The sequence below is a fragment of the Lipophrys pholis genome, assembly GCF_963383615.2.
Source record: "Lipophrys pholis genome assembly, chromosome: 1".
In the NCBI taxonomy this organism is placed as follows: domain Eukaryota; kingdom Metazoa; phylum Chordata; class Actinopteri; order Blenniiformes; family Blenniidae; genus Lipophrys; species Lipophrys pholis.
In genome coordinates this window covers 17615028-17627775 of record NC_137635.1, presented here as the reverse complement: position 1 = coordinate 17627775, position 12748 = coordinate 17615028, and the positions used below count along the sequence as shown (strand labels likewise).

General features: G+C 45.0%; 1 protein-coding gene across 1 annotated transcript; it reads left to right on the top strand.

Moving 5' to 3' along the window:
* Window positions 1–6351: 6351 nt before the first annotated feature.
* LOC308119707 (transcription factor Sox-9-like) lies at window positions 6352–10061 on the top strand. Its single transcript, XM_080479857.1, has 3 exons — window positions 6352–7174; window positions 7445–7695; window positions 7885–10061. Exons 1-3 carry the CDS (start codon window positions 6738–6740, stop codon window positions 8712–8714), a joined length of 1518 nt encoding a protein of 505 aa, XP_080335983.1. The 5' UTR covers window positions 6352–6737; the 3' UTR covers window positions 8715–10061.
* Window positions 10062–12748: the final 2687 nt, after the last annotated feature.

The window sequence follows — 12748 nt, the reverse complement described above, 5'->3', positions numbered from 1 at the left end:
TTTGATCTTCGTCTTGCTCTTTTTGTAGCCACAACACAAATACTGCAAGAGGGGGCAAAGTGTTACAGAGAAGTACCAATGAATCACAGCAGCCTTAACGTAGACAAACGGAAGAGTCAGTGGTTGGGCAGCGTCCTCACACTTTCTCTACCGCTTCCAATTTGCAGCAAAGGGTTTTGAGAACTTTAAAAAAAACAGGCATTAGTATAAAAGCAGATATGTGTACAACTCTTACGGTAGATATCTTGTACCAGTTGCAACGCGAGTTTCAGTTTTTGTAAAACACAGGTTTTACTGGCCCACCGCCCGACCCCCAACGTGGAGGATCATTCTTCGTCTGGTTGCTACTCTTCAACCGGCTCAGCATGGGTGGCCGTATCAGAAGTATAATACTCCAGCTGACATAGCTGTAAGAGTCCTAGAGACACGGAAACTATTCCACCACGGTAAGGGAGTGATCCCATCAGAACAGCATGACAGGTTGACGAGACGCTCATCAATCTTGATCCTATAGCATTGAATTTTGTTATGTGAAGACTGGTGTTGTGATGCTAAAATCCAGATTATGGTCCATCTATCAAATATTATATGAAATATACAGTCTTTTTCTTGGTGTCTAAATCTGACCAGCAACTCTGTGACAATGCAGTACAAACACGTACAAACGTAGTAACGTGTATGCTGGTAGCATATTATTGACACTTTGTCCTGCTTCTAGTTTAACAGATTACATTTGAACCTGATCCAGGCCAAATGAGCTCATTAGGAGGTGGTTACTGGTTCACCAAATGTAGGACACACATCAGAACTGCAGTTACTCAATTTCATTCAAAGGGAGTGAGGGATCTTGGAAACAGCACAGGGTTAAAGTAGTGAGGAGCTGACGAGGGAGAAAGAAACTGCCAATGTTTCTCAAGAGAAATCAGTCAGACACAACTAGCCAGGCCTTAAAAGGCTAACCTCCATTTTCCTCTATGTTTCTGCTGTTTGTTTTTTTTAATTTTGTAGCCGTAGATGCAATATCAATTAATTCTTTCTCATCATAAGAGGGTTACCATGCCTGAGGGGTGTTGGGCTTTTAGAGCCTGCGTTATTAATAACACATGGCAGCATCAATATTGACCAATGTGAAGTCAGAAAGCTGACTCACTGGTCATGCAGGAGGTTCCAGATGGCATGGAGCGCTTTTCAGTGTTATTCGTTACATCTGTGAAGCCGACAAAGAAATGACACCCTAAACGTGTCAAAAAACGTTCGGTGAAGTCAAAAGCATGCAGAAGCTCTGTCACACCTTTAAGTCTGATTTCCAGTCCTAAACCTTCAGGCCAAAGTTTTGACGTTGAGCCAGTGTGCGCCGTGCCGGATGGAACTCCCCCCCGAGGGGAAGCTGACAGGACTTCAGCAGTTGACTCTCACTGTTTGCTCAGATTTTTTACGCTGTAGCTCCAAGTGGAGATGAGAAGTTTCCCAAGGCCTCGCCCTGCCCGCCCGCCCTCTGTACACACCAGCCTCTGGTCATCCCCCGCCGCCTGAGAGGCCGCAGGATGGACGAGCCTTTCATCGTGCAGCAGCTCTGAAACCACAGCCAATGGCAATCTGTGCCCAAGATGGATCGGAAACTTTTTTTCTTTCAGGAGAACCTTTTAACTGCTCCTAAACCTTCTTCGATTGGGGCGGGATGGGATATATTTGCTAAAGTTACAGATCTCACAATAAAGAGCCCGCATTTCCTCAACAAAAGAGAGGGAATCAATTCAACACAGAACAGTTGCCATGAGTTTGACTGTGTGACTTGTGGAGGAGGAAAGTGTACTTTCTGTGTTTAACCATATGTCGGTATTAGAATTGTTTGAGGCTTTTTTTATACTTTCTTTTACATTTTGACAAGATGTCATGTGGGAGGGGAGGTCATGTTTTTTTTTTGTTTTTTTTGTATATCGTATGTGTTTGACATTTGTGGATCTACCAAGTGACAGTCTGGCAGCTGCTCAACGCAACTGATAAACAACAGCTTTCCTGAGCCTTTTATTGGGATACTGAATCCCAGTTGTCCTTCTTTTGTCCTAATTGCCTTTTTGTTGTTATTGCCAACATTCTTTTACACTTTTGGACAGAGTTACTCTGCCTTGTGAATCCATCTGTAAGGCCCATTTCCAAATGTTCATGTGAAAATGGAAAACCGTTCTGGGTCACTGAAGAAGGACATTTTTGACTTGTCTTGGTAGTTTTACAGTTGTGAGGATGCGAGGATGTGGTTCCATTACAAAAACTATCAACAGCGCCAACTCGTGGCCTGGCATTCTCACTACATCATTTTCAGCGTTTCTGCCGTTTCTGTGTCACCGGGAGCACATTTTCAAAACGTCGCCGTGTAAACGTGAAACATTTCTGAAACGAAAACACAAAAAATGATGCGACTTCAATTGAAAATATTTCCATGTAAGTGGTGCCTTGATGACGGCATTTGGACCCATCTAAAAAAAAATGGCTGCCTCCTTGAATTTCCAAGTGGCCAGAGTGCTGCAGTATAAAGAAGTCCGGCAGTATGCATTTAAATAGTGATGCTTCAATCAGTATTTGAAAGCTTCCCCCTAAATATGTAGTATTTAGTGCTGTTGTGCTCATACTTCACCAATCTATACTTAAACCTATTAGCTGGTCTCTGGGTTCTCGTCTCCATCCTTCCATTCACATTTTCCACCTCGCCATCCCACTTTTTAGTCGCCTCTCTTTGCGAGAACCTCATTTCGGGGCCTGTTTGCTCTGTCAATACCAACACCACCTTTTCCACCGCGCCGCTCTGTGAGTCAATGCGTTCACGCCTCCGTTGCTCTGCAAGCAAACGCGGTCGCATTCGGTGGCCTCGCGCAATGGCATGCAGCGCACACACGCATGTAGCGCACACACGACCGCGGCGACGTCCCACGAGCCATTAACGCGGGGCCAAACTGCCCCCCGTCTATTTGTGTTCAAACGGAGTATCTTAAATAAGCATGTCCCGTGTAAATAAACCTGTGCAGGGACAAGGGGAGCCGGCCATGTTAGGCTCGTAGTGTTTTGGAAGCAGGGGTCTAATTGGTGAGGGAGAGAAAGAATTACTGGGTGATTCAGAGCTCGAGCGCCAAAGGCAAACAAGCAGCATGGCAACATTACGGCATGCGGAGACAGTCATGCTCTCTCTTTCAAACACACTCGATAACTGGACGGAAGAAAAAAGAAAAAAGGGATTTCATGCTCGGGAGCGACAGTGAAAATTAGCTCTCTACCTGACATCTGTGAGCTATTAAAAGCAACTTCAGGTAGCACACGTTGTCCACATTAGCTGGAACTGAGATTTACATTTCCACATCTCCACAAAGCATAATAAACAATCGGGGGGGGGGGGGGGGGGGTGTGCAGGCAGGTTACAATCGGCGACGGCAGCCGAGCGTTTTTTCTCTCGCTCTGATTGGAGAGTCGCGCCGCTGCGTTTGGCTACAGGGGAGGACAAAGAGTACGAGTGTGTGTTTGAAGCAAAAATCACTCATAGATGATTAATAGAGCCGTCAGAGTTGGAAATCTACATTTCACATGCACTGAACCTCTGCACTTGAATTTCAGAGTGGTTTGGTTAGATTTCCACAACTTTCTGCTTGGATCTCGTTCGATATTACATAGAATCAGCGCAGATCTATTCTATTTTGACGGATTTATTCTATTTTGTGTGTGTTTTGACAAAAAATATATATTTATCCAAACAACTCACTCACAACATACATTCTTTATATCATGCCAAGTTTACTCAATTATTTTGAAAATGCTGGACTTCTTAATAACATTCAAACCATAAGATATTGTCACAATAATAGACATTGGTGTGCTGCTCATGCTTTTACCTTAAAATACATTATTTTTTACATTACATTCAATCCTACAAATGTATATTTTTGCAGAATGTTCTAACCTAAAATATTACAAACAATTGAGGTACCTGTAATTGTGCCCTATAAGCAAGAAAAATAACGCAGCTGATTAAAAAACAATAACTCAAATGAGATTCTTCCCTAATTAAATGTGAAATTCACAGTTGTACAACTTAAAACTGCGACTTTATTAGGATTAGTCGAGATTTTATGTTGTCACATCTACAAATTAAGTTAGTATAGCATTACATGTCTTCTTCATTATATTATTTCTTTCAAAAATAACCAAAATAACCACGAGAGTGAGGATTGACAATAGTCAAGACGTCTCTAAAAAGACTGCCTTTTTAGACCGTCTTGCTCAAGCCTGTCAAACCTTGTAATACCAATTTGTACCATGAGGTGGTATAGTGAGCTGCTTTAAAAGCTGATAAACATGAGTGTCATCAATCAAACAAGGCAAGAAGAGACAATAGTACAAACCACTAAGGCTAAAACCCCTAAGGAATATCAAATTAAGGTGATTATACACTGTGTGAATTTAATTTCCAGGCAACAGATGATAAATCTTTGCAATGTCTTTAATTGCGAATTAAAACAAACAATAAAAATGCAACCGATGACAATCAAAGCAAAACCCACATGCATCACAATAGTTTGCTGATTCCCAAACAGGTGAAACCGGATCACATTCACATCCCCCCTCTACTTTGATACCGATCAAAAACTGCAGGATTTTATGTACCATAAATAGATGATTTACATGATGACGATAGTGCATTTTCAGTGTTATCACCTCCAAGTCTGAAGAAAGTGGTCACATTTACTAAAAATGAATACAATCTTAACATGAAGCCAATTTTTAATGAAACCTTTAAAATCTAGTGAAATGTCAAAAAACAAACTTCTCCTGAAGCTGTTGCATTAAACATGTTTGATGTCTGTCATACACAAGTATGGACATTTTGCATTCACTAAGTATATTGTAGTAGGGAAGCACACAGTAGAATAAAGAATGGTCGAACCACTTCCCTTATGTGATTATTTTATTATTTCAACTCAATATAGTGACATATGGGAGAGTTTAATCACTAACAATAAGTTTTTATCCCATAGAAGTGGTATATGTAGATCTATATTGACTGAAAAAAACTTCAAAAGAGTGTAAGACTAAAATTAGATATCCTGAAATATGACACAACACTGGGGGACTTGATGTTTTTAAATATTTGAGGATATAATTGTCCGCCTTATAAAGAGTTAAGCAACTGCTTCACATTTTTTGCTTGCCTCACTCAACATCTGACAGCAGCCAGGTGAGGAGGAATTTTAAATCGAAGCCCCTTTTTACAGCATGCTCGCCTTTTGCCAGTAATTCATCTGCAATATCACTTAAGAGAGGTTGTAAATGTCGGGTTTTACTTGGAAAAAACTGCTTTATTTCATTGCTCTGCTATTACCTTCGTCCAGGTAAAGGATCTGCCTCTGTTCCCAGCAATGTCCCCCATTATTAAATCTAATGTTAAATGTTCCATCCCCAAATTATATTAAGAAAACTAGAGAAAAAAATCCTTTTTGAACAAAACCTGCTATTGGTAGTCAGATGTCTGTGTAATTCCAAAGTGAATAAAAAGTTATGATACTGTGAAACGCGACTCTTTAAATGTTTTGGGGAGGAGAAGTGGAACAGTCAGCAAATTGAGCAGAATCCGCAATTCACCGGATTATTGTTGGAAATGAGATGAGCGATACAAATCAGGAGCTGATGTTTGACAGCAACTGTTGCTCTGCAGCAGGCTACTCTCCCTCCTCCACCTCCTCCTCCTCCTCTCCTGGCATAGAGAGGGAGGCCAATACGGAGTGTTTCTAGACTGCTGTCTCCCCCTATTGACCACATCATGCAACTTCACGTGTGCGTCTGTTCTGTTGGAGGACACTTGAAAAATAGGAGGAACTGATTTCAAATGTAGGATTATAAAGTGCTTTGCGGCTGTTTGAGATGTCAAACGTTGTGTAGTTTTCATTGGTTTTCTTTCTTGTGGTTTGATCTTTCACTCACCACATCCTGTTGCAATGAATTTGTTTCTCTTTGTGCTTTCTTTCATTATAAAATCTGTCACTTTGATCCAATTACAGGTAGACTACATAAATACTTCATATGTCTGGTTAAATGTTTGACTCCATACTGGCCAGAAAATATCTATAGGAAAAATCTAACAGAATTAAACAGCTTATATAGACGCTGGCGAGCAGTATGTATGCATGTGTGTGTGTGTGTGGGTGTGTGTGTGTGTGTGTGTGTGTCAAGGAGACGTGTGTGTTGGTTAGCAGAGGGAAAAAATGGGATCAAATTCCTTCACTTTGGCGTCACACGCTGTGAGCCAATCACAACCGGGCTTTCCTCAAAGTAGCAAAGCTGATATAAAGCCAGTCTGCTGCAACGTTTGCAGTTCAAAGCACACGAGCGTTCTGAGGATTGTACTCGGGGACTAGAAAGGAGCACCCTGCATTTCCACATAAGAGTTGAAAGCAGACTCTGACCAGCTGGCTTTTTTTTTTGTTTTGATTTGGCCCTTTGCAAGTGCGGATCCCTTGCAGAGAACACGCTGATCGAGGGACTGTGTCGGGAACCTGTGCGTAAAAGTCGCCGTTTTTACGCACGGTGCGCTATCCACCCCTTTTGTCCACTTTATTTTTCATGCGTTTTTCATTTTGAACAACGTTTCGATAAACGCATCATTTCAAGGTGAACGTCTGTTAGGTTCTTTTTAAATCCTCTCACGAGATATTTAGCTCTTGATTTCACGCGTAAATTGGTACCCATCCGTTTTGCGTATGAATCTCCTCGATCCCTACCTGAAGATGACGGAGGAACAAGACAAGTGTCTCTCTGACGCCCCGAGCCCGAGCATGTCCGAGGACTCCGCGGGCTCCCCGTGCCCTTCAGGCTCGGGCTCCGACACCGAGAACACCCGGCCGTCAGAAAACGGGCTGCTCAGAGCGGACGGCTCCCTGGTCGACTTCAAGAAGGACGAGGAAGATAAGTTCCCCGCGTGCATCCGCGAGGCCGTGTCCCAGGTGCTGAAGGGCTACGACTGGACCCTCGTTCCCATGCCGGTGCGCGTAAACGGATCTACTAAGAACAAGCCTCACGTGAAAAGACCGATGAATGCCTTCATGGTGTGGGCTCAGGCTGCCCGGAGGAAGCTGGCGGATCAGTACCCGCACCTTCACAACGCGGAGCTCAGCAAAACCCTGGGGAAACTTTGGAGGTGAGTGCAGATGCTCTGAACTGCGGCTTTTACGCAGCTGACTCATGCGCGGCTTGCTGCTGTTTTCTAAATTCTATTAGCATTGCGCACTGTGAAGCAAAACTTCAAACTGCACGAAGTATTTGCCTCATAGCAAAATTCATGTAGGAAAAAGCAGGGAACTCCAACTGTTTGAATAAAGAACTTAGTATTTTACGCACAGGCGACAGCGGTCCCCTTTTACGCATGCCATGCTCTAAAGTATTGCAACGGTGTGTTTTTTCCGCGTAGGCTGCTGAACGAAGGGGAGAAACGGCCGTTTGTAGAGGAAGCCGAGAGGCTCCGGGTGCAGCATAAGAAGGATCACCCGGACTACAAGTACCAGCCGAGGCGGAGGAAGTCCGTGAAGAACGGACAGACGGACTCGGAAGACGGCAGCGAGCAGACGCACATCTCCCCCAATGCCATCTTCAAAGCGCTGCAGCAGGCGGACTCCCCAGCATCCAGCATGGGAGAGGTGCACTCTCCAGGTGAACATTCAGGTGAGAAGGAACATCAGATAGTTTTGACTTCAGTGATATTGTTGTTCATTTAAATGCATTGTGTATTACTTCAGTTTCACCCTAAAGAGAGTTGATTGTTATTTTTAATTTCACTTAAATTAAGTTGCTTTAAAATATATATTTATATTTCAGCCTCCATCTCATCTCTTTTATTCTTCAACCCCCCAGGCTCCCAGGGTCCTCCTACTCCTCCCACCACCCCAAAGACCGATGTCAGCTCAGGCAAAATGGACCTAAAGCGTGAGGTGGGGCTCCGCTCTCTGCCCGAAGGCCCCAATGGTCACCGCCAGCTCAACATCGACTTTCGCGACGTGGACATCGGCGAGCTGAGCAGCGACGTCATATCTCACATCGAGACCTTCGACGTCAATGAGTTTGACCAGTACCTCCCGCCCAATGGCCACCCGGGCTCCATCGCTGGCGGCGCCACGCCGGTCACCTACACGGGCAGCTACAGCATCAGCAGCGGTGCCCCCGTCAGCCCGCAGGCGGGCGCTGCCTGGATGGCCAAGAGCCAGAGCCAGCAGGGGCAGCCGCAGCAGCAGCACACCCTGACCACCCTGGGGGGCAGTGGCTCGGACGTGGCCCAGCACAGGACCCAGATCAAGACGGAGCAGCTGAGTCCGAGCCACTACAGCGAGCAGCAGGGTTCCCCACAGCACGCCACCTACAGTCCCTTCAACCTGCAGCACTACAACCCCTCCTCCTCCTCCTCCTCCTCTTCCTCTGCCTCCTCCCCCTCCCCCTACCCAGCCATCTCCAGGGCGCAGCAGCAGTACGACTACCCCGACCACCAGGGGGGAGGCGGCTCCTACTACAGCCACGCGGGGGCGGGGCAGAGCTCGGGGCTCTACTCGACTTTCAGCTACATGAGCGGCCCCGGCCAGAGGCCCATGTACACACCCATCGCCGACAACGCAGGGGTGCCCTCCATCCCGCAGAGCAGCCCGCAGCACTGGGACCAGGCTCCGGTTTACACCCAGCTCACCAGGCCCTGAGCCACAGCGGTGAGGGGGGGCCACAACAATGACATGTACAGCCACACTCACACAAAAACACTTCAAACCCAGGGTGAGTTCTTCCCCTGAATCAGACACTTGAAGTCAAAGAAGAGGAGAACTGGAAGTTGTGATTGGCTCACGTAGTGCCTTCGCTATTGTACCATGATAGAAAAACTATATATAAATCTATATATTTTTAGAGAGATGAAAAGACTTAAAGAAAATCCTCTGTGAGGACTTATTGATTGTTGATATTTCAGTAGGTACTGTGTATGTCTGTTTCCTCCTTCATATGCTGGCAGTTTGGGATAATTATTTGTATGTGTAGATATCAAACAAACACAAAAAAAAGCTTAGTTTTTTTTAAACATTTTTAACCAGTTCACTTGCGGCTGCACATGGCCATTGTGCAGGTTTCTGGTTCTCATTTCTTAGTAGGGAATTTTTCCATTTCTTTTCTTGTTGTTTGTTGCTGCCTGCTCTTTTCCACGTGCCACCCAGCCAGCTACAGTTTGTGTTCAAAGCTGTTAAAGATGCTCCCGATTGTCGGAAAGAAAGTTAATCGAGCAATATGAGACAGGGCGGCGGGGTGTCTGCAGTGCCCCCTTTTTCCACCGTTAGTGCCTTGGATTTCACATTTTCCACCCAATACGTGTGTGTTTGTATGTGTGTGTGTGTGTGCCACAGCTGAGATTACGCTTACCGTCCTAACAGCATGTGTTTGACAGCTACGGGAAGTCACCTTTGACCCCTTTCCTACTCCCCCCCCCCACCCCCCCCACCCCCACCCCCCGCCCCTCTATGCCGGTGTGTATTGGACACCAGCTTTTAACATTTTTTTTATTTATTTATTAGCGTTAACTTTATTTCAAATTAATTATTTTGCATTCCTATTCTTATAACTAATAAATTGTCCTTTTTTTGCAATGTAGACAGCATATAAATTCCCTCCTTTTTTCTTTTTTTTTTAATTTTCAACCCAGGAGGTACTTAGTTTTAATGGTACATGCTGTAATCGTCATTTTATTTTTTGGTTTATTTATCTTTTATCTAAATGTCTATTTTAAGTATGTATTTGCCTTGTTTTTCCTGAGGGTGGGGGGGGGGGGGTATCTAACAAAATGAGTACAGAATATTTGTTTTCTTTTTGTGAATCTTTTTTAATTTTGCTGAAAGAACTGGAAACATGGATTTTACAGCTTTTCTTCCTTCTTTTCCTCTGTGTGATTACACTCTCTTTTTATTTTTTCCTCTCGGTATCAAGGAACTGATGCTCCTTTTTTTTGGGTTTCCTGCGATCTCACCATGTATTTGTACTGTCTTAAAAGAATCTTTTGTATATGTATTTGCAATAAAAAAAGAAAAAATGCTTTTGAAATGAAGTGTGTGTTATCTGCTGAACATAGGAAATGATAAAAACCTTCAACATGAAGTCAGTGAAAGGGTTAAACCAAGAGTGCCAAGAAGCAGCACCACTGTTTGTTTTCCCAGAAGCCTTTTTTTTTTTTTTTTTCTCCCCTCCTGTTTTTATTTTCTTCCTCCCCATCAGCTGCTAACAGCAGGGGGGTTGCGAGGCTCTGGGGGACCTTGGGGGGAGGGGCGGTACAGTGAGTGCAGTAAAAGGGGGAAAAAAAAGAAGCTGTAAATATGCAGGAGTGACTTTAAGAAGAAAGAAGACACGCCGGGTTGGCAGAGGTCCCGTGTAGGTAAAGTCCTGGTAGGGGGTGAGCAGAGATTCATGCAAAACAAAGTCCGTCAAGACTCCCTGAGCGCCGCGTCAACTGTGAATGTCCGTAGAAAGACCTCATAACTCCATCTCCGGGTTACACAGTGAAAGTCCTGTTAAAGTTCAGTCAGACTTGAAACCCAGGTTGTTGTTTTTTATTGCTTTCTGAAAGCTGACATTCGTCTGTTAGATACATGGAAGAGATTGCATAAACATGCAATCTAAGGCAGGGGTGTTAAACATAAGGCACGTGGGCCACATGATACAAGGTGTTTTGGTATGGAGATAACATGGGGATCGCACAATACATATATATATATATCTTTTTTTTTTCTTGGCGTGACAATCATGAGCACGCCATGAGCACACGAGGCCATCAGGATAAGAAAAAAAGAGAGATGTCATCAGGTGATGAGCGTCCACGTGTCCACAGCAGTGCTTTTTCTCGCATGGAAATGCACACAACACAACTTTTTACAGGGCAGTATATACCATACAGTGGGGATGTATGGTATATACACATACCCCACACTTCCCTTAGAACCAAGCTTGCAGTGTGCCGCGCACTCGCTCCTGCTCCCTGTGATGAGACAGTCATACTTTGATCATGTTTAGCATATAGCCTTGCTAGTGTGTGAGTCCTGAAACTCTTTTGCATGTAGCATCAGTCAGAGTTACATATTGCACCTGAACGCATCATCTCGGGGGCTGTCTGCTCCCGGAGTTTTTTATTAAAACAGTAAAAAAGTATTTCGGAAAACATTAGAGGCAGGCTTCCACTCCCCAGGCTTTATTTGCATTAAGTTGTCTGGATGACACTTTATGCAAATGAGCTGAGGGCAGCTCCGGGACGACACGCCGCAACGCAGCTCGAAACGCATCACACCACACCCAGCATGCACAGTGGTGCGTTTCACATAGACAATGTATGGGAAGCTGGAAATTGACGGATCCTGTGGACACGTGATTTTGATGCGCTGGCACATGTCGACTCCGGATTACAGCGGCATCGGACGTGTAAATGAGGCTTCAGTTGTCTGTTAGTTGATCATTTGGAAACATGCACCCTCGAATTTGGCGTGTTCCAGTTTTCTTTGGAACTCAGTATTCTGATTTGTGGAGCAAAACCCACTCAACTTCAATATGGCTGCCTGCAGTGTCACATGTTAGCATAAGCAGTGTTTGGATGTTGTTAGCTAGCGTCACTAGCTTCTGCAGCTCGACTGGAGCAGGTAGTCCGCGATTGTTATGGTTATTAGAAGACATCGCGGACCACTGTGGGGGTGAGGGGGGTGATGACATCATCATTTTTTTACACAGATGATCGTCTTTGCCATCCAAACCTCACAGTCGAGCCGGGGTTTTAGAATTACCCCACTCTGGGACCCGGGTTCAAAAAAGTTTTCGGGCTTCTGAAACGCCACCTCGTGTGGATGATCAGCCAGAAATGGTGCTTTTATGTGATCTGGCGTTCTCATGTGGACGGCCACTAAATTTTATATATAAAACTTAGATAACCTTCATCCACCCATCGTCATCTGTAAAGGGTCGTGGGGCAAAGTATAGAGAACAAGGAAGCTCAGATACTTCTGTCCCCGGCAACTTTCTCCAGGTCTTCTGCAGGGACTCCACTCTGCTCCCAGACCAAACCAAAGACAATCTCTTCTCGCGAGTCCAACCTCGGTTTGTATTCTTCGCTATCCATTCAACTTTGAATGGACATGAAGGAGACTCTTGCTTCAAAGGCTTACATTGAACACTTCAGCTTCAGTTCCCCAGAATCATCAGATGTTTGACTGCCGGACATCAGGGAACTCCAGAGCATCTCCTCATCTCAGCTCAGTGGATTCTGTCTCAGTGCCCCTCAAAGCACAGCATTTCCTACACAACCATCACAACTAATCAGCAAATAAAAAGCAGCAACAAAAGCCATAAGCCTCACCCACGCTCCCCTCAGTTGTTTCCTATTAGTTTCCTGACATGTTGGATATCAAATAACGGAGCGGGCACGAGCTGCTGCTGTGAGAGCGGCGCCCTCCCCTCGGGCCCTCCGAGCTGGCGGCAGACAAAGGTCACGGAAGGGAAAACGCTGAGTGATGTCACACCATCGGGGGACCAAACACCATGTTCCTATGATGTGGATTACGTGTTAGGCGACACAGTGTTTTGGTCCTCACTGGAAAGCGGTTCATGAACACTCCATTTATAGTGAGGCTGAGAGGGCCATGGAGCCAAGGCTCGCCTTGTATCGCATGACTGCTGAAGGACTGCGGCCTTCCAGCTCCATCGTCAACACACGTCATTT